This window comes from Aspergillus costaricaensis (assembly GCF_003184835.1).
Source record: "Aspergillus costaricaensis CBS 115574 unplaced genomic scaffold BO79scaffold_9, whole genome shotgun sequence".
Lineage (NCBI taxonomy): Eukaryota > Fungi > Ascomycota > Eurotiomycetes > Eurotiales > Aspergillaceae > Aspergillus > Aspergillus costaricensis.
The window spans coordinates 1-19,934 of NW_020291809.1; the positions used below are offsets into that span (position 1 = coordinate 1).

Here is a 19,934-nt window from a genome sequence, read left to right on the forward strand (position 1 = left end):
CGCCTGAACGGCCTAAACCAAGGATACCTTCGCGTAGCAGGGGATTTAGATCTAAATTGCAAGCTCGCGCACCAGATCTCTTGATGAGAAAATGGCCACGCGTTTCAGCGTCACCACGATGATTTCCAACGGAAGTGAATAAAATTGAACATCCAAGCCAAGAAAAACAGGAAACAAAAATAAATAGAAGATAAAAAACCATACAACAGAAGGGATTCGCTGGTGGTCACCCACCCAACTACTAACCTCCCGGCGTGTGGCTTAAGTACGGCTGAGCGGACGGGAAGCCCTGTTTTCCACACCCTATGGTCGTATGTACTAGATTATCTTTTACTTTATCCTATGAAGAAGATTATGGAAACTCCATGCGGAATTCCAGCCCTCACCTTCTCCTTCAAGTCAGGACAGCAGCTTTAGACGAGACGCATGCTAGATTACTCGGCGGGTTCGGGATCCCTGCTTTGAGCCGATCGGGATAATTGCCCGATGAGCTTCACTGTTACCTGTAATTACATTGTCCAGGAATGTAGCATGCCCATAATGCATCTAGTTGTGTTGACAGCAAAAAGACTTCCCAATGTATTCTGCATCATCGGGAAATGTTTCCCTTCGTGGGATATGCATCAGGCTCCGGCAGGATGAAAGTCATGCGTTGCGGTTGCAAGGGCTTGATCTGCGCACTTGTCATCGAGTAGCCGAAAGTTTGCTTTCTATAGTTAATGCTGGTGAATGACAGCACATTACGTACATTAGGTCCACAAAGAGAAAACATCCGTTACACAAAGCAAGGCGTTATAAAAGATTTCCTATTTGATAACCTCCCTTTATCCCTTGCACTAAAACAGAACAAGTCTCGAGAGGAAATGTGTTCGGGTTAAGGTTGGAGGAAGGTTCGTGAACAAACTGATAGTTAGAGTAAATATAAGCGCTTAAATTGTACAACTTAAAACTGGGAGTCACTCTGGCTTGTGTAACATTTACCGGGATAGCAGATATACATAGAAACTTTGATTCAATGTAAGTGGACGAATTGGGACTATAACCTACAGTGGCAGGTGGAGGAGAATAGAACGACATATGACGTTCAATTCTATGCCTGTGATCTATAAATGGTCTATAGGGCACACCGGCTTTTGCTGGATTATCCTTCAATATCATATCTATTCATCACACGTAGTCACGCCACATTGCTGATCTACAAACATTCACTTTAACTCCACAACTGCTCAGTTCCCGCTGATATCGACAAGCGATCGTTAGTCTGAGGACCCCCAAAAGATAGAGTAAGACTAATTTCAAGTGGGTATAGACCATGTCGACAGTTTGCGGCCAAGATCTTCTCGAGTGGCTTCTCGAGGAGCCATCCAACATGCTTCATTTGAAGAGAAGCTGGAAGACCTCGTTTCGCAGGAATTCGACGGTACCCACGAAGCTAAATATGCGTTGAAGGCTCCTTTCAGATTGTGAAACCTAAGCTCTCCTGATCATGTTGATGAGCTCCCAAAGTCAGGATGCACAGAGCCAAGCTGTGCCCCTGAGACCGAAGAAAAAATTATCAATGGAAAACAAAATACGTACGAGTGTTGCTGAAAAGCCAAGTGTCTGAGGCCGCCAGCCTGACCAGCAGCGGCATGACACCCGGACTCACGGGAGCAGGTCTGGGCGGAAGTCGTTGCCCTTACCTTGACGGGATGGCATGTGGTAACTTATGGCTCGAGAGGAAGTCACCTGCTCGAGATCTCTTATGGGTAGAATCGTCCATGCGTGAGCTTCAGAAGCACTCGAAGAGGTCTGAAGAACCCTTGACGAGCTTCTGGCGACTGGAGCCAGCGATCCACAGGCCTCGTATGCAGGACGTTTTCAATGCCTCTTAGGAAAAGAGTGGGGCAGACCCAGCACTGAGAGTTGGTAGGAGTTCGGATAAAGCTGCAATCGACCCATATTACCTGCGCGACATGGGATTTTCGCTCCCTGGCTCTGTTGTCGACAGTGCGCTTGTAGCAGATTTCGATTATGTTCATACGGCCACTAGCCTGGGTCGGTTGAACGAGGGTTGTAGTTGCAGATTATGTGTCGCCGTTGACGCTGTAACCAGGCCACTGTTTGCTCGGAATGTTGCCGTTGGGGACATTGGGAATCTTATCGTCTCGGCAATAGTTTCAGTCGACTTGAGCTTGAATGCGAGAGCCGCTGCAAGCGTGAAGGGTGTACCAGTCTCCAACAGGTATATTACGTTTGTTCCGGCGCTCCCAAGTCACGTTGGCCATCCGGTGATCGAGGGAAATGTGTTCTCCAAAGGAGACGGTGTTGGTCAGGTCCGAAGTGCCGAAATGGCAAATATATTCCAGGCTTCCGAGGCCAGAGGAATTATGCGAAATACTTGTGTGTACAGTCTAAGTTGCGCTATTGACTTTTTCGTCTATGGCGGAGCATACGGCGGGGTATGGTCAATGCAAGACACTCGGTTTCTGTACGACTACGCGATCGGAAGTCGGCCTGACTGCGATGCAGAGCTGCGGGCGATCAGAAACCGTTGTGTGAAAGTGGCGAGCGGTGCTGTTCACAAATATGTGGGCGACGGGGTGACTCTGAAGTTTGCCAACTATGCAAATCAAGTTTAAGATAAAAAGCGAAGAAGCTGCTCGCAGCGCCGGGAAGAAGGCACCAGGGTATGTTGTATGGGACGACCTCAAAGCCATGTGCGCGTTCCGTTGCACCGACGGCGTTTTCGCGAAAGGGCTTTACGACAGTCGAGGCGACGACACTTCAGTTCTCATTCTGGGAGCGCTGGTGGTGGTGCATGACTTCATTGACCTTGGGTATGACATGGCATCTGGAGAAATAGGCAATATAGTGCCTTCTTTGTGCAAAGGAGGAGGGCTTATGCTCGGCTCGGGGCCCTTTCGACTTAGTCGATGGAGAACCGCAAGTACGAACCGGACATTTTGTTTATTCTGGCGACCTTCATATGGCAGATGTCAAAAGCTCGTCATCGTGTTATGGAAAATTCTGTTACTATCCCCGAAAACCTAGGGTTCAGAGTAGGGTGGAGGTTCAAGGGGACCCTCCCTAGGTATAGCAACCTCGTGGACGACTCAAGGTACACGTAGCATACGCCCGAGTGACTTGAAATTACGATTCCTTGGTCCGGAGAGGTGGTCTCGGGTGGCCATGCTGTCTCCGGGGTTGTGGAGCTAGCTACAAGACCCGAAGAGCAAGAGGTTCTCGAGATGTTTTTGGTTAAATATCTAACTGGGGCGGATCAGCCAGATTTCCACGTATACCACCCGGCGGCACTCAGATTGATGTGTGACGATGATTGGCAGCGCAAAGTCGACTTCACCTGGGCACTTTGTATAGCCATGTGGGAGGAGGGTATTCTGTACGCTGCTTCAATCAGTACTCAGAGGATTAAAAAAGGTCGTTTGGCAAATGACGACAGGGCTGGAAAGGGTTGTGAGGAGAGAAAGTGGTAGATCTTGTTGAACAATGACTCCACCCACCGGTCCTACTAGTAACTTACGTGTCTGAAAATATATTTTGCGGAAGAGCGGCTTCAATCGACCTGAAGTCGACATTGAGGATCTGAAGGCAACTCAAAAAGGCTTACTAGTACTATCAGTATATATGAGGGAAGCCTGTGATGTGTTTGGAAAATTGACTACATAAGAAGAAGGAGTGAAAAATAAGAATGAGTTTGTTTTTGAAGAGATGAAAATTTGATTCGAAGCGGGAGCAAAAAAAGTAAGGAAAGGAAAAAGATCTGTCCCGAGGGAGGTTCGAACTCCCGGCCTTGGGATCGCATGGAAGTTATGCTTCCACGTCATACTGTAGTATGAGACCCACGTGATAACCAACTACACCATCGAGACGACTTGTTGAAGAACGTTTACTATTATAGCAATATATCGCAATAGGTAACAGAGACAGGAAGTCAATGATCAATCCGCGCCATCCTTTCTCCTTTTTCCGTCCCCAACGAGGGTGCATAACCGGCGATAAGATTGATTAAGCTTACATAGCCCCTATGCCGCGGGTCTAGCACAGGGATGTGCTTTAACCATTTCATCTTTCTACCCTAAGGAGCCGCAGTAGCGTCGCCAGATGCTATTTTATTTCTACATTGGGAAACACCGAAAGTCCCGATACGAAGCCCATGGGTTACCGGTGTCACCGTCTTTGGCTGGCACGTCATCAGATGACCACAGCATATTTAGAATGGGAGCCCAACTTAACCAATATCCCGTCGGAATAACTCTCTACACTATCCGATAGCCAAACTGGCTAACCGCTCGTGAAGATCCATCAGTAGTCAGTATCATCCTAGTGGGTCTTGAGCTTTGCCTTTCACGGCCACCCGGAAATAGGCTCTGGGATACATTGTTTTCCTAATCCTTCCAAGTGCGGCCCGCTATCGGGCTCGGGCATACAATAGGGGCGTTAACATCTTTCGTTGACAGTTTAAATAACAGCCATCTCAACTCAAAATTCAACTAATGACTGCTTCCACACTCCAACAGTCCCCGGCCAAAACCCAACCAATCTAACCATGGACAAACTCCATCCCCGCATCGAGGCCTTCCTGGGGCGTCTCTTGCGCAACAAACGAGGCCGCGACGCAAAACTACTCACGCGCACCAGTCCAGTTCTTCAGGCGCTTCAACCCACCATCGCCGTAACCTCGTCCGTGGGCCCATCGCAGTCTCCACTACCCGCAGAATACACTCAGGTTGGCGCGAACCGCTTCCCGCCTCTTTCCTGGACGGTACCCAACGACTCCGTGCCCACGGAGAAAATCAACAGCTACGTGCTCATTGTCGAGGATGCTGATGCGCCGCTGCCGAATCCAATCGTGCATGGGCTGTACTACGGGCTTTCAAAGGACAAAACCAGTATCTCTTCAGATGATGTTGCTGTGGCGGACGCGAGTAAGAGGGCGTTACAGGGGGGATTCCAGTACGGGGTGAACTGGCACCAGAATGTGTGGAGTGGGCCGCGCCCGGTATTGGGACACGGCTCGCATCGGTATTTCTTTCAGGTGTTGGCGTTGGGAAAGGCGCTAGAGGAGAAGCCTTGGGGGAAGGAGGAGTTGTTGCAGTGGCTGGAGACGGAGAAGGAGAGTGTGTTGGCTTGGGGGGAGTGGGTGGGCACTTTTGTGCGGGAGCCTTAGATCGATGGAATGTGGAATGGATGATGAACTATGAAACTTTGCAAGTTTAGTGGAATGCTTAATTCTAATTCTAATTTATTCAATCATATAATGTTATGCGCGCTGACGGGTCGATCATTTACGGGTAGGGATGGTCAGGTGATCTGATCGTTTGTTCGCTTCATCAGTAGCAATCCCCTCCCTAGGTACCCCTTCGTTCTTCATCCCTGCTGCCATGTATCTACCCGATAGCTGTAACGACCATTTCGAATTTATCGGATGACAAGATCATGTTGTGTTGCATTGGATTCCCAAGCGAGCAATGTCCTTATTCGTCCAATTTCCCGATGAGGGCCTCACTACCGGTGCGCCACACCCAACGCTAGTAAAATCTTGTTGATTGTGTAACAGCTGGGGGGAAATATACAGCCCGCATCGTGATCCTCCAGCATTGTACGACATGACTAGAAGCCGGCCCAGCGGCTGCTCGCAGTAGCAATTTGTGCGTGTAGTTCAGGAACGAATGATAGATTTTATTCTCCTGGCAGCCGTTAGAGAACCTCACTGGGGTCTACCCCTGATGCGGTACAGACTTGAGAGGCAGTGCCCTCCAAAAAGTCCCTCATGGCATGCTTCTGAGATATGCTTCAATCATGCTCGTGCTAAAGGTCTTAGGCATTAGGAAACTCTTGGCCAAACTTTGTCAGTGATGATGGCTACGCTTTACTGGCCGTTTTGAGTGGGATTAAACATACACTGGGAGGCATCCTGCTCAATGTATCATGGGCCCGGTCGTAATCGTGGCGTATCTATGCCTCTCTTAGACGGGACATTGCCTAGGAGGGAGCGATATCACTTGGTAACGTGCATAATAATGTTGGAGATTAGGCTTCGAGCATATAGCGCACTACTCCGTACAAATAGTTGATTGTTGCAGAAAAGCGGGGTGAATGGTCGGTGGCTATTTGGGCAGTGTTGCTCCCTAGCTTCTGCATACTTTTCGAAACGAGGTCGTTCAGACTATTTGTAGCAAGACTTCTGGCCCCCGATTATGTGCTGTTTTTCAGACACGAGTCTCTCATCTACAATACAATGATCCGGAGAGATGAAAAAGAGCAATCTGCTTCCGATAGCAGTAGCCCCCTCAAAACCATAGAGAGAAGCGCGAACGTTAAAAGCTCCACCTCTAATGCCATCGTTGTTGTGAGTACTACGTTGTTCTCGCTAAAATAACAAAACAGGAAATTTCTAACTAAACATCTGACAGGACTGGAATGGACCAGATGACCCAGAATGTCCTCGACACTGGCCAAAGAGTCGGAAATGGCTCAATGTGCTTCTGATATCTCTCCAAGGAACTCTGTCCCCGATCGCATCAACTATATTAACTCTAGGTGTATTCGACATCGCAACCGAGTTCCGTCTAACGAGCCCATATACCCCAGCCCTCCCCATCGCCTTCTACCTCGTGGGTCTCGCACTAGGACCTCTGGGCGTGGCACCATGTTCGGAAATATTTGGCCGGCGTCCCATCTACACTATCTGCTTTGCCATCTTCACCCTCCTCAACGTCAGCTGTGCATTGGTACATAACATGGCCGGCTTGGTTGTTCTACGCTTTTTAGCGGGTGTGGCTGGCTCCGCAGGGCCTAGCCTAGGCGGCAGCAGCATCGGGGATCTGTTTTCTCACGAGGAACGAGGCAAAGCTCAAGCGGTGTATGGCTTGGGACCTATATGTGGTCCGGTTCTCGGAGGTGTTATTGGTGGGTTTATTGCGTATGGCACGCATGGCTGGCGATGGATGATGTGGGTGGTCGCTATAGCCGCTGGTGTCGTTACCAGCATCGCTGTTCTCTTCCAGAAGGAAACGTATGCGCCGGTCTTGCTGCAACGTCGGAAGAGAGCCCTGGAAAAGGCCAACCCGGGGGTCACGTACCGGGTCGAGATGGGCTCACACGCATCACAGGTCTTCCGACAGTCTATTCTGCGTCCTCTTCGACTTCTCTTCTTTTCACCCATATGCACGTTCATGAGTCTCTACCTAGCATTGTATGTGACTGGAAATCCCCACCTATCGACCGGCAAGTACTAACTAATGGATCAGAGTATTCGGCCTCCTCTACCTCCACATGGTAACCATTACCCTCCTCTTCGCCTCTCAACCCAAATACAACCTCTACAGCTACAACTGGACACACGGGACCACAGGCCTCGCCTTCCTCGGCGCCGGCATCGGCGCATTCGCCGGTGTCGCTTTCTGTATGAAATACTCCAACCCATCATATCGGTACTTCGCTGCCCGCTACGAGCAAAAAACTGGAAAGGCGACGCGCATGCCCGAATTCCGTCTACCGTTTATGCAAGTCGGTATGCTGATCGTACCCATTGGCCTACTGATTTTCGGATGGACTGCGGAATATCACGTCCACTGGATTGTGACGCTTGTGGGCGCCGCTATTTTGGGGTTGGGCATGGTCACGGCGTATATCTGTGTGCAGTCGTATTTGGTCGATGCGTTTGAGGAGTTTGCGGCTAGTGCGCTTGCTGCTGCTGTGGTCGCGAGGTTTATTGTTGCGGCAGTGTTTTCGGTGATTGGGTTTCAGCTGTATAGGAGGTTGGGGTATGGGTGGTATGTGTCCTGCTCTATGACCTGGGTGATCTGGGTTTTCTAATAGTTTCTCATCTAGGGGATCGACGCTGTTGGCGTTCATTTGTTTGGTGGCTGTTCCGATTCCGTTTCTGTTGGGTCGATATGGACCTAGATTGCGACGGATGGGGACTGAGATGGTTTAAGTAGCGATCTCTTTTGCATGAAATTATAATAGCAGAAGGGATGTCAGTCCAGATCTTCAGGCCATTCGGCAGGTTGGATCTACAACGTACCACGGGAGATAGACCAGGATCCACAGGGTAGGGTAGCAGGATGTAGAAACCGAGATCGAGTGTATGAACATGGGGGAAATCAAGGAAGCCTCTTAACCTTGTTCCATTGAAAGTGCCTATACTCAGTAGTGGTCATCGAATAGATCGGTAGACCAACGCCACCATTCCACATTAGGCAAGCGTGAGGGGTCAAACACAGACACAGCCTCACGATCACGACTCTCCTCCACTCTTGGAACCATCCCCGTCACGTTCCCCTAAATAAAATCTGTAGCAGATCCCACTGCTTTTACCCTAAAATTATTTCATCCCAAGCATGTCTCCCACTCAATTCCGCCTGATATTCAGCGTCCCCCCCACCGGCCTTGCGGCCTGCAAAGCCGCCATATTTGCTGCCGGGGCTGGCCGCTATCCCGGTGGGAAGTATACCGAGTGTTGCTGGACCACTGCTGGAACGGGCCAATTCCGCCCCGGTGATGCTGCTAACCCACATATTGGGAGTGTGGGGGCCTTGGAGGAGACCCCAGAGGTCCGGGTTGAGACGATCTGTGTGGGAGAAGATGTTGCACGGCAGGCTGTGGAGGCGTTAAAGAGGTATGCTAAAGTTGGCTGATGTGGAAGTGAAAGTTATCGACATTGCTATTGACTGGTTGAGTAGGACTCATCCATACGAGCAGCCGTCGTATAGTGTTTTTCGAATGGAGGATTTTTGAACATTTGTACTGGGAGTGCGAGTTGTGTATTGAGCGGCTTAGAGGGGTGGAACCGAGTATTTGTATCCAGTTTCTGTATATAACGTCCCACCTTGTCACTTCTTGCGATCTTTGTGGCTGATTTCGCCGGCTGTCGAAAGGGTATACGATGGCTCACATTCTCGCTTCACAGTAAAACTCAAGATTTGGGGATTAATATAACCTCCTACCTTCATCTGGATCCTTTTGTCTGCCCCTACCAGCTAGTGCAACGCTTTATATAGACTTGGAGGCATGTAAAACTAAGGCTACATGAGCTAGTAGCATGAAATCAAAGTATTTGGAATATATTAGGGACAATTGGCCAGCCAATTTCCTAAGGTACTAAGTAACATTGCGCCTAACCCCGGCAGGCCTAGATGTACATCGTGCAACAAAGTCCACCATAGCTTCTCTGCCACTCGGCTTGACCGGAATCTCTGTATGCAGAGCTCCGAGAACATGCTTCCGAGAGATATCCAGGCCAAAGCGTTTCCCTTCGCGTTCAAGGTCATCTGCCGCATGTGGCGGAATTACCTCGTCTTTCTCGGCAGACAATATTAGGACCGGTGGCAATACAGCTTTGTCACCATCGCTATCCGCACTTTGATCATCTATATTCTTAAGATCGTCTCTCCACCGTGCCATCCGCTCCATAGCCAGGATACTATCCCAATGGCTCCGTAAAAAAGGCCACAAATATCGATACGGCAACCATTTCTGAGGATAGAGGCTGATCAACATATCCTTGACACTGGATGAAGGTGCCTCGAGGATAACACCAGCAATAGAAGCTGGCGCTTGCGAATCTGCAGTGTGCGACCGAGGAAGATACGTAGCGAGACCGGTAGTTGCGATCGCTGTTCCCAAACTATGGCCCCACAGAATGACCTGCAGATCTGTGTCCGGGGCAGCATATGTCTCCGTAACCCAATCAAGAAAGGCCTGAGTGTCGAGCTCAATACCTTGCTGAGTGGGACGGCCAGATGATGTCCAGAAACCACGATATGAGAGAGCAACCACCACGTACTCTTTCTCCTCAGATGCTGAAGCAGAAGATTTTGGAGAGGCGTGAATTGCGCGCAGGAACTGCGATAGAAGGGGCAATCTCATGGGGGTCGAGCCGCCGTTGCCTTGGAAGTAGCAAATCACCACTATTTTCTTCTTACAGTGATTTCTCGACTCCTGAATGCTTCCAGGCGAGGTGGCTTTGACAGGAATGCGACCTTCGCATATTGCTAGTTTTGTACCATCGCGACTCCAGATTTGCTGTGTTTGCCAGCGCACTGGCTTACATTGTCCCTCGTAGTCGGACACCGTTTCAGATCGTGCAAATGGCGGTAGCCAGGTGAGATAAAGAAGCTTCTCTTGCATCACTACAATCCAGAAGCATTTCCAAGTCCATAGAGAAAGAAGCAGTCCCGTGAATATGACGGGGGGAATCAAGATTGGTGGTATAGATTCGGTGAAAAGGGTACGTAATTGAGGACAGCTACTTGAGTGTAGGGGTTGGTACATATGATGGTAGGGTGTAGGTCGTCTTCGTGTTGTTCGAGCAACAATGTAGACATTTTGGGACGGGATGTGACTCTGGAACCACACCGATGGGGGTCGCGGGCTCCTAGCTTTTCTGATAATAGATGGCGGTCCGGCAAGACCGGGAGGTACGCGTTGAGCGCACCGCCAGATGCGTCTGGTCGGCATGAAAGGATGGGTTGGATGCGAGACAGGAAAAGAGAAATAGCGTCGGGGAAGACAGACAATGGAGGAGTCAAGAGGAAGATTGGATTTGAGACGGGGCAAGTTGTGCATTGACATAGATGACTCAGCATTACACAAGACAGGGTTAGTTAAATTCATAATGGCTTCCTACAATGGTAGATTTCTACGCTCCTGGCTTGGTCTCTACTGTCCTAAAATTTATATATCGAGAAAGCAACAGAGGGTTCATTTTATTTGTATCTTAGGCTTTGTCAAGCACCCGACTGGTGGAGTTCCAGTATCATGGAAGCCGATTCAATCGGATTTGGCACAGTTTCGAGTTGCATAACAAAAGAAAAGCAAAGGGATAGAGAGACGAGTTCCTAGTTATACTAGACAGGACTGACACCCTTGATAGGATGCATCATACTTCCGCGAGCAAGCGCAATTAGCATATCCTGCCGAATGATGCGCAATTGCTTTCGTCTTCTGAACGATATGTCTGCAGCAGTAGCCTTTTTCTGGGGTTTCATTTCAGAAGAGGTCCTATCCGAGTCCTCCGTGGAATCCTCATCCTCAAGGTTCTCCAATTCAAGAATGTTCCCCGGGAAGAAGCCTGGGGGGAGGGCCTCTCCTGGGAAACACACTCTCCGCATGGCCTCGCCCGGGAACAATCCTCTAGGGAACACCTCTCCTGGGATGTTACTGTCGCGGCAACCTTCCGTGTCCAATTGTGGCACAGATACACCCCGAACGTATCCAACAGTAAGACGCACCATCATCCACCAAAGCTGAAATTCAGTCTTGAATTGGTCAAACTTCCAGAGGCTGTATTCTGGAAAAGAGTACAAGGCGTCCCAGAACCGCCCTTGGTCTCCACAGAGTTCGATGTCCCGGTGGTACTCTAGAAGCCATTCGTTGACTTCAGCTAACACCCATGTCTCGACAAGACGGGCAGGCCGGAGGATCATGACCCCAGGAAGTGACTTGGGGTATCTTCCGCAGGTGTATTTCTCACCTTCCTTGTCACAGACACACTTAGTAGCATTGACCTTGCCATTATCGCGACACGCCCGACGATGCTCCTCGCACGCGAAGGGCAGCCGTTCATCACTTGCCAAGATATAGTCTAGATCATCGGACGCAGGCGGGCTAACGGGTATGCTAGAAAGCCGAGGCAGCCACTTTTCCCTTTTGTAGAGACTGATATGCCCAACATTAGGGTGTTTATTCCCATCCAGGAATCTTTCAATGTGGAATAGGTCATTGGGCTTTGGGACCCTGAACCGGAAGCTGGGCTGCGAATAACAGCAGGTACCTTCGTCTTTACATTGACGTGACAGCCCTGCTACCTCTAGGGCCTCTCGCGCCTCTCTGAGATGATTCCCATCGATGGCAAAACTGACGGTCTTACGTCCAATTGGTATCTATATCTTCGAGGGGTCGAGCGTAACTTACCTCAATTCCACCACGGATCCCGAGAACTCGATGATACGCCGGACCGATTAAGATGCAAGGTACGTTACTGTCCTTGAGCAGCTTGGCTACTTCAGCAATGAATTTGGGTTCGTTGCCCACCTCCCATTGAGGAATTTGAGGCTTGTCAGTGTGTGCGCTTGTTGCCATTTTCGAAGAAGTGGATCCTCATACACTTGAAGATGCACAATTCCAAGATGAGAATTACAGCGAATCTAGGGTCATTTATAGACTTTGAAAGAAAGAAAGTCAGGATACCTCCGTGGTCACTTAATCAATATCCAGTCCTGATCGAGGCAGTAGCTGAATGTTCCGGTGGGTGGTTAGGTTGATCTACCAGGGTTATCCGGGGAGCTCCGATCTGGCTCTACTGTAGTCGAAGAGGGCCCATATTATTGCTAGACAGACACCAAGCAACTCGGGATGTTCTTTTGTCAGCAAAAGTGCCTTTCTCAATGACCAACTGGGTATTGTTAGTTTATTTATTAGACAACATATATGGACAAAGGTGTGAGGTCTGGATAACCATTTACTCATCTAAGAGGGAGTAGTTTCTATCAGGAACAGATCTTTCTACTGTTCTAAAAAGATCCCAGTCTTTCGACTAGTCGAATATGATGACCATAGACCGACATGGGGAGCGTGGAATAATGCCTCATATGAGGAAAACAACCAGTTCTAATGGATTATTTTCCTCCGGCACAGTGAGTTTGTACCTGGCTAGCACTACGGAAGCCAATTGAACAATGCTAGCGAAGAAGGTATGAATACAAAACATCAGCATGAAAATCCATAGACTGGCAAATGCCAAGATGACTTGTAACATCTCTCAGTGCTAAGTATCTAGCACAGTTGCTTGGGTTGGAACTAGGACCGTCTTGACAATACCCCTATATTCAATGCGACACAGGCCTTCGTAGTAGCTTAGTTCCCAGATAGCCGCCTATCTATGAACTGACTCTACATTAATGGATGCCGACATATCCAAGTCTTCGAATAATGTTCCGTTTGGTCAGATAATCGTCGAAGAAATCAAGCAAAATCTATTCACCCAGCAAACGATGCGTTCTCTGTGTCAAGAGTTATGACGTCAAAATGGCACAGCAGAGCGGATACTGCGGGTATGGCGGGAGGGACCCGATTAGTAGGTGCCTTGTTTATCGGGTGTCTTTCGCATTTTGGCTGGTGGAGAGGAAAGGAAAGAAAGCGGGGAAGACGTCGATCATCCGTTGGACCGTGGAGCAGCATTCCTTTACAAGCAGCCACATACCACCTTCATTAGGGAATTCGCAATACCAATAACCGTCGAACTTGGATTAGGTCTCCTGGGAGCCCGCCTGAAGTCTTCAATTGCCCGTTCACCCATTGCTGCCATTATGGACCGAAGGCCACCATTGCAATCTACCTACCCATGGACAAAAGCACCAGTGATAGCACAAGCTCCTATGCTCAACATCGCCGCCCCAGAGCTAGCCACCGCCGTATCCGCAGCTGGTGGGATAGGATTCATTGCTGGTGGAAATGACGTGTCGAACTTAGAAGGCAAGTTGCAGAAAGCCGAACAGCTCGTGAGAGAGTATAAGGCAGCGGAAGGCTCTCCCGACCAGAACCGTCTCCAGCTATATGACGGCCCGAGCTTACCGGTCGGTGTCGGGTTTCTGAGCTGGGGAGCCGACCTCAAGATGGCATTGCCACTTATCATCCGATATCGTCCATGTGCTGTGTGGCTGTTTGCGCCACCTAACAGTGCTGCAGATCAGGTTCCTTGGGTGGAGGGAATCCGGACTCAAACTGGCGGCAGTGTGACTATTTGGGTACAGGTGGGAAGCGTGGAGGATGCAATTGACGCTGTAGTCAAGCTACAGCCTGACGTGCTCGTCGTGCAGGGCAGTGATGGCGGGGGTCACGGATTGCAGCACTCTGCTAGTATCGTGTCTTTGCTTCCAGAAATCATTGATCATCTGGATGCCAAGCCTCCAGTCAATGCGAACAATTTATTGAAGCCAAAAATTGTTGCAGCAGGTGGTCTGGTAGATGGTCGAGGAGTGGCCGCCGCTCTCACCTTAGGTGCTGAGGCGGTAGTGATGGGGACTCGGTTCCTGGCTTCTCTTGAAGTTCCTATACCGAAAGGATACCAGCAAGCTATCATCGAAGCTAGTGATGGAGGGATCCATACTATTCGCTCCGCTGTCTATGACCGGGTACGTGGGTTCCTGTCCTGGCCACCGAAGTATTCTCCCCGAGGAATTGTGAACCAAACGCACACAGACTTTGTGGCCGGTAAGGTGACTGAGCAGCAAAATTACGACCTGTACCAAAAGGCTTTGAAGAAGGGAAACCCAGGTTATGGACCTAATGGGCGACTAGCTACGTTTGCAGGCACTGCGGTTGGCTTGGTGAAAGAAATTTTACCAGCAGGGGAGATAGTTCGGAGGACAAGGAAGGAGACGGAATCTGTTTTGAAGATAGGTAGACTTGCAAAGCTGTAGAATATACTATTACATTCAAAATTTTGGGTAAAAACACCATCCTCGGGCCGTTGTAAAAGGGCAGGACGATGCCAATATCTCGGGACCAATCCTAGCTTAGCCATTAGCCCCAGTTTCCAGAAGAAGATTGTGCTCTGAAGTCCCAGATCAACATATAATTGTGCATATGACTCTCGCATGAAGGATAGTATGGAGCATGGAGTCTACGGGAATCAGCATTGGGGTATATCACGTCTAATATGTACGTTGTCATTCTGATTTACAGAGGGTGAAATTCAAGACTGATTAGTGATCATATACTCATCTGCTTTTATTGGTGAGTATTATCAAATTTTAAGTGATGCTCGGCCAAGCATCAAGATGGAAAATAAGCATTAAATTGAAATGGCCCGCCAAGAAAGCTAAGGGCAGCTCATTGCGCAAGCGCCTCCTTAGCTTTACTGCTGGTTCTGAGACTGACTGTCTAGACTAGACCGTTGGTCTTCTGACTGCTAATTGCGCCATGCACACTAATATTCAGCTCCCACCGACCCCTGGCTCTCTGCAATCTGCATAGCGGATAAACATTCCGCTAGAGGCAGGGTAGAATGCGCTCGGACACTTGATCAGTTCAATGAAGGTGGAGAATTGCGGAACAAGGCACAGACCAACGGAAGTGCTTAAGGGCAGTTCTAGTCGGACAAGGGCTGGTAAGATGCCTTTCAGCTGCGAGACAACACTTCGATTCAGCCGTCGGAGCGACCATAGACTAATGTGCCGGCAAGGATCAGATTTTGCGCTTTGCTTTTGTGTGCCGCGTACACCCTGCAGCCAATATGCTTGGTGCAGGGCCGGGTGGCGGGCCGTTTCTTGCTAGGGCACCCACTAACGTGAAGCTAAGTTGACTCCCAGGATGTTGATAAGGTGAGGGGAACTCGGCTACCTTGATTTTCCTGCGCCGTATCTTTTAAGCAGTTTCTCTTCCGATCTCGCTGTTGTTTTTCTTCCTAAGTGCTCCCACCTGTACTTTTCTGGCTTCAGGCTCCCCTAAGGGTGCAGGATGGTCTTCGCACATAACACGCAGCAGGATGCTGCCAAAGATCCCGTCGTTGCTGGCGCGCACACCCTAGAAGCCGATGCATCTAGTCAGGATGATGACATCAAAGGCACACGCCACGACGTGACAGAAATGGATCGCATGGGTAAGACCCAGCAATTCAAGGTAAATATTCGGCGCCCAGATAATCGCATCCGACTAATGTATAGGATCGCAGCGCAACATCCAGTCTTTTGCAGCCCTCAGTTTTTCGGCCGTATTGCAGTCTACATGGGAGTACATCATGCTGTAACGCGACCATTAAATTCCACTACTCCGCTCAGGGTCTAAATATCAGTAGGTCGGACTATGAAGGATTACAAGATGGTGGGTTGGCAGGCATGCTGTGGACCTACGTCTGGAGTGCCATTGGATTTGGGTTCATCATTGTCTCTATATCTGAAATGGCCTCGATGTAAGTTGCCTCATCTATACATACCATCACGGTCGCTAACCGTCTAGGGCGCCTACGTCTGGAGGCCAGTACCACTGGGTCTCCGAGTTTGCATCCCCACGCTACCAGAAATTCCTCAGCTACGTGACCGGCTGGATGTCTGTCCTGGCATGGCAGGCAGGAACCGCATCGGGCTCGTTCCTGACTGGAACCATCATCCAGGGCCTGATTAGCGTCCGTGACCCCGACTACGACCCCACTGGATGGCAAGGCACATTGTTTGTGTTTGCGATGATTCTAATTGCGTTCTTTTTTAACATATACGGTGCGGCATTCATGGCCCGTATGCAAAATGTGCTTTTGGCAACTCACGTTTTTTGCTGGTTGGTCGTGGTGGTGACACTTTGGGTTCTGGCTCCGCTACAGCCCGCCGAAGCAGTGTTCACAAAGTTCGACAACTTCGGTGGATGGTCATCTATGGGTCTTACTGTGATGGTTGGCCAGCTTGCCGCCATTTACGGCTGTCTCAGTATGTATAACAGCAACATGTTCAAAGATCAGCCCTGACAAGTACAGGCTGTGATGCAACGGCACACATGTCGGAGGAAATCAAAGATGCAGGGCGATACGTGCCCATCGCCATCACATGGTCTTATTCTGCCAACGCGATCCTAGCACTAGTCGTACTTATCACGATGCTCTTCGCAACTCCGTCCGTCGAAGACTCACTCAATGACGACACCGGCTTCCCCTTCATTTACGTCTTCAAACAGGCCACCAACACAGCAGGCGTCAACGGCCTAACGGCGATCATTCTCATCCCTGTGATCATAAGCAACATCCTCTTCAACGCCTCGACGGCACGACAGACCTTCTCCTTCGCTCGCGATCGCGGACTCCCATTCTCCAACTGGATCGCCAAAGTCGATGAAAAACGAAAGCTACCAGTCAACTCCATCATCCTGAGCTGCATCATCAGCGCCCTACTGGCCCTGATCAACATCGGCTCCGAGACGGCCTTCAACGCCATCGTCTCCCTCAACGTAGCGGCACTCATGTTCTCCTATTCCATCTCAATGAGCTGTCTAATCTGGCGAAAGCTTTGCCACCCGCATACTCTGCCCCCTGCGCGCTGGGGACTGGGACGATATGGTCTGACGGTCAACATAATCGGCTGGTTATACGTGCTATTTGCCCTGTTCTGGTCGTTTTGGCCCGAGTCGACACCTGTCACGACTGAGACGTTCAATTGGAGTGTTGTAATTTTTGTGGCGGTATTTTTACTGAGTCTTGTTATGTATGTGTTCCAGGGGAGACATCAATATGATGGGCCGGTGATGGAGGTGAAGAGGTGTGGGGATTTATAGATGTCTCAGATTTACATAGAGGTGGCGCAAACTGTATACTAAATACATTGATACAATGGTCCCTGGAAAAATGGAAAGAGACACATCCGAGTACTGAACGGGCATGAAATACAATTTAGCGGCAAAGTTCGCATTTTATTCGATATACTTTCCTCGACTAACATCCTAGAGAACATGTGTCGAGCGCTGTGTACACTTGGACAAACAATTGTCAGATCATAATTTGCTGGCAATCATATGAGATAAGTAAGCACTAACCGTTTCAGATCCCTTACATCAGGACGAAGAAAACCAAAATAATTAGATAGCCTATGCACTTTACGCTACCTCAAAAGTCTTTTGGTTCCAGCCATACCGCCGCCCCAAGCGTCTCCCGAGGATGAGAAGACGATATCCCTCAATACAAGTCTTATGGGGCCGGTGCAAAGTGATAGCTTTCTGGGCAGCATATTCCTGTGGCGGGGAGAAAGTGTAGACGGAACCGAATCTTGGGATCACGGAGAATCCGAGGTCAACCATGGCAGCTTTGAAATCTAACCAGGGAATCGACCCTCTGGAATCGGATCTGGAGAAAATGGTTGAGAAAACTGCAAACGTGCTAGGTCCCACCTTCAAGGTCGGAGCTTCAGGGGCATCGTCCTTCTCCGGAGCCTCAGTATTCGGGGTAATGTTATAAATAGAGGAATGTGCCGGCCGGGATTTCACTTTTTGACGCCGCTCTGTAACCTGTAGCTCTGAATTTGAAGACTCAGGAATTGACAGGCCAGGCGCAGCAGCAGCAGCGGATTTTACTTTATCTCTTTGTTGTTCATATTGGTTCTGGATTTCAAACAGACAGCCTTCGTTGAGTTCTTGATACAGGAAGCCTATGTCCGCCCCGGTCTTGTCAATGATGAATCGACCTAAAGCACCGAGAGCGTATTGGGCCATTCCTGGTTGGCGTAGGTTGTCAATTGGGATTGCATAGCCGGACAGGTCAATCTCATTTCTCAAAGGTTCGAGCTCAGCGTCCAGACTCCTGAATTTTGACAGGTACATTTGCCCCATTTTGGTTGTCGCGGGCGGCAGTGCCAAAGAAGCAGAAACAGACTGAGCAAAAGCAGCAGTGACCGCCAGATCGCTGAAAGCATCACACTCAAGCTCGGTTATCTTTTCCATTTCGATCGGATCGGTCCTTTGAAGACCATGAAGCTTCTTGACCCAGTCCACTGCCTTTGGTGGGGTTGTCTCAGTTTGGCACAGGCGAAGCATATAATGGAGTCGCGGATCCGAGCGAGTCAAGGTGTCTGGTTTGGTCTTCATCGTCACCCGTGCTACGCCGTTGTCATAGACACCAGGGACTCGTTTAAAGTGTCCCGATCCTGATCCCACCTGGACGTAACGCTTGAACCGCGATTGAACCCGCTTGTATTCGAAGGACATCACATTGGCTAGTTCCTGCAGTAGGAGGATTTTGTACGCTCGATCGGTTGGCCTTTCCAAGAGGCTCTGTAGAAGATGGTATATGAATCCCCAAATAGCAGCCCCGGCCACTGCATTGTAGACTGCTTCAACAAAGCAGATGGAGATGTACTTATCAGTCGTCAGAGGCAGCATCCGTCCACGATCGTCGGGTACAAGCTCGGGACGACTAAAAACCAGATGTTTACCACATGGACTAGGAATTCTGGCTCAGTTCGGCAAAGGTATAGATAATCTTCAAGTGCAGTCTTTTGATCCCAAGCGCGAGCGGCCAAATCTTTCAATGAGAGCTTTTCGGGTTTTGAGTCCAGAGACAGTGAAGACAACGCTTCGCGGGCCGCCTTTTCCGTCTTCTTGGGCCGTGGATTTTGCGGCAGGGAGGATCCTTGGTCAAGAATATCTTCCACGAGGATATTGAGAGATTGCAGGAAATAAGTTTGCCTCATTAAGATAAGCTCACCGGTGGCCCGTGGAACACAGATGCCTGCTTGAACGGCTGTGGACAGACCAGCCATCACTTCTCGGTACTTGTCAGGGTCGGTTACATCGTAAGACCTGCCATAGTCTGACCCATCTAAGAACATGGTGAAGCTATAGCGGAAAGGTTGGGCATGACCAAGGCCTTTCGTGCGCATGCTCTCGAGAATAATGGCTGCATCCCCTGGTCCCCCATTCAGTCCCTGCTGGTACTGCTGAGGAAGAGAAGTGGTTGCGCGGTATTTTAGATGGTCCAGTAGATAGTCCGAGTCAGGACGTGCGATATCTCGAAGATTCAACTCGGGAATAAATTTGTACACATCGCCCATGGACTGGTCATTGGGCGAACGAAGGACTTGCCCGCCTGCAGCTCCTGCTCTGAAGGCCGCCTCTCGCTTTGGCTTACCGAATTGACGCCAGAACTGCTCGATTCGCGATCCGTGCAGCCGGTATTTCCGAGCCAAGTCCTGATGCAATGTTCTGGTGAACGCGGCATTGTCACCCATATCATCCATGATCATCGACAGATACCAAATACTGTATCGTTGGTAACAGAAACTGTAGGCAAAAAAGACAATGAGCAACAGAAAACTTAAATCAGGGATTAGGGAATGAGGGAATGTTGAAATGTTGGAGCAAGGGGTTCCCAAATACAAATTCGTCGATCGGTCACGTGTCGATGAAACAGTGACATGTTGAAAAGCTGGGGTGGTGTGAATTGTAACAAACCC

The 19,934-nt window shown here is 49.6% G+C and overlaps 9 protein-coding genes and 1 non-coding gene across 10 annotated transcripts; 6 read left to right on the forward strand and 4 right to left on the reverse strand.

The window, feature by feature from the left end:
* Positions 1-1,760: 1,760 nt before the first annotated feature.
* Positions 1,761-2,621, forward strand: BO79DRAFT_252878 (uncharacterized protein; the record flags this gene model as incomplete). The annotated part of the gene is made up of 2 exons (XM_025685954.1): positions 1,761-1,845; positions 1,927-2,621. 2 exons carry the CDS (start codon positions 1,761-1,763, stop codon positions 2,619-2,621), a joined length of 780 nt encoding a protein of 259 aa, XP_025541531.1.
* Positions 2,622-3,764: 1,143 nt separating this feature from the next.
* BO79DRAFT_t82 lies at positions 3,765-3,872 on the reverse strand. Its single transcript has one exon. It is a non-coding gene; the product is annotated as a tRNA-Met (tRNA).
* A 677-nt stretch (positions 3,873-4,549) lies between these two features.
* Positions 4,550-5,170, forward strand: BO79DRAFT_191483 (YbhB/YbcL family Raf kinase inhibitor-like protein; the record flags this gene model as incomplete). The annotated part of the gene is made up of 1 exon (XM_025680830.1): positions 4,550-5,170. One exon carries the CDS (start codon positions 4,550-4,552, stop codon positions 5,168-5,170), a length of 621 nt encoding a protein of 206 aa, XP_025541532.1.
* Positions 5,171-6,241: 1,071 nt separating this feature from the next.
* Positions 6,242-7,942, forward strand: BO79DRAFT_226491 (MFS transporter; the record flags this gene model as incomplete). The annotated part of the gene is made up of 4 exons (XM_025683797.1): positions 6,242-6,352; positions 6,417-7,198; positions 7,254-7,778; positions 7,837-7,942. The coding sequence occupies 4 exons, from the start codon at positions 6,242-6,244 to the stop codon at positions 7,940-7,942; spliced, it is 1,524 nt and encodes a 507-aa protein (XP_025541533.1).
* A 341-nt stretch (positions 7,943-8,283) lies between these two features.
* On the forward strand, positions 8,284-8,833 carry BO79DRAFT_286233 (structural toxin protein RtxA). Its single transcript, XM_025688440.1, has 2 exons — positions 8,284-8,626; positions 8,691-8,833. The coding sequence occupies exons 1-2, from the start codon at positions 8,349-8,351 to the stop codon at positions 8,743-8,745; spliced, it is 333 nt and encodes a 110-aa protein (XP_025541534.1). The 5' UTR covers positions 8,284-8,348; the 3' UTR covers positions 8,746-8,833.
* Positions 8,834-9,108: 275 nt separating this feature from the next.
* Positions 9,109-10,467, reverse strand: BO79DRAFT_280717 (alpha/beta hydrolase; the record flags this gene model as incomplete). Its single annotated transcript, XM_025688075.1, has 1 exon — positions 9,109-10,467. One exon carries the CDS (start codon positions 10,465-10,467, stop codon positions 9,109-9,111), a length of 1,359 nt encoding a protein of 452 aa, XP_025541535.1.
* A 389-nt stretch (positions 10,468-10,856) lies between these two features.
* BO79DRAFT_226494 (uncharacterized protein) lies at positions 10,857-12,090 on the reverse strand (the record flags this gene model as incomplete). The annotated part of the gene is made up of 2 exons (XM_025683798.1): positions 10,857-11,873; positions 11,923-12,090. 2 exons carry the CDS (start codon positions 12,088-12,090, stop codon positions 10,857-10,859), a joined length of 1,185 nt encoding a protein of 394 aa, XP_025541536.1.
* Positions 12,091-13,035: 945 nt separating this feature from the next.
* BO79DRAFT_244198 (nitronate monooxygenase) lies at positions 13,036-14,429 on the forward strand (the record flags this gene model as incomplete). Its single annotated transcript, XM_025685351.1, has 2 exons — positions 13,036-13,084; positions 13,261-14,429. 2 exons carry the CDS (start codon positions 13,036-13,038, stop codon positions 14,427-14,429), a joined length of 1,218 nt encoding a protein of 405 aa, XP_025541537.1.
* A 969-nt stretch (positions 14,430-15,398) lies between these two features.
* Positions 15,399-17,326, forward strand: BO79DRAFT_280726 (GABA permease). Its single transcript, XM_025688076.1, has 5 exons — positions 15,399-15,630; positions 15,683-15,753; positions 15,806-15,919; positions 15,967-16,427; positions 16,475-17,326. The coding sequence occupies exons 1-5, from the start codon at positions 15,469-15,471 to the stop codon at positions 17,263-17,265; spliced, it is 1,599 nt and encodes a 532-aa protein (XP_025541538.1). The 5' UTR covers positions 15,399-15,468; the 3' UTR covers positions 17,266-17,326.
* A 257-nt stretch (positions 17,327-17,583) lies between these two features.
* BO79DRAFT_280731 (uncharacterized protein) lies at positions 17,584-19,718 on the reverse strand (the record flags this gene model as incomplete). Its single annotated transcript, XM_025688077.1, has 2 exons — positions 17,584-18,885; positions 18,915-19,718. The coding sequence occupies 2 exons, from the start codon at positions 19,716-19,718 to the stop codon at positions 17,584-17,586; spliced, it is 2,106 nt and encodes a 701-aa protein (XP_025541539.1).
* Between the last annotated feature and the right edge of the window lie 216 nt (positions 19,719-19,934).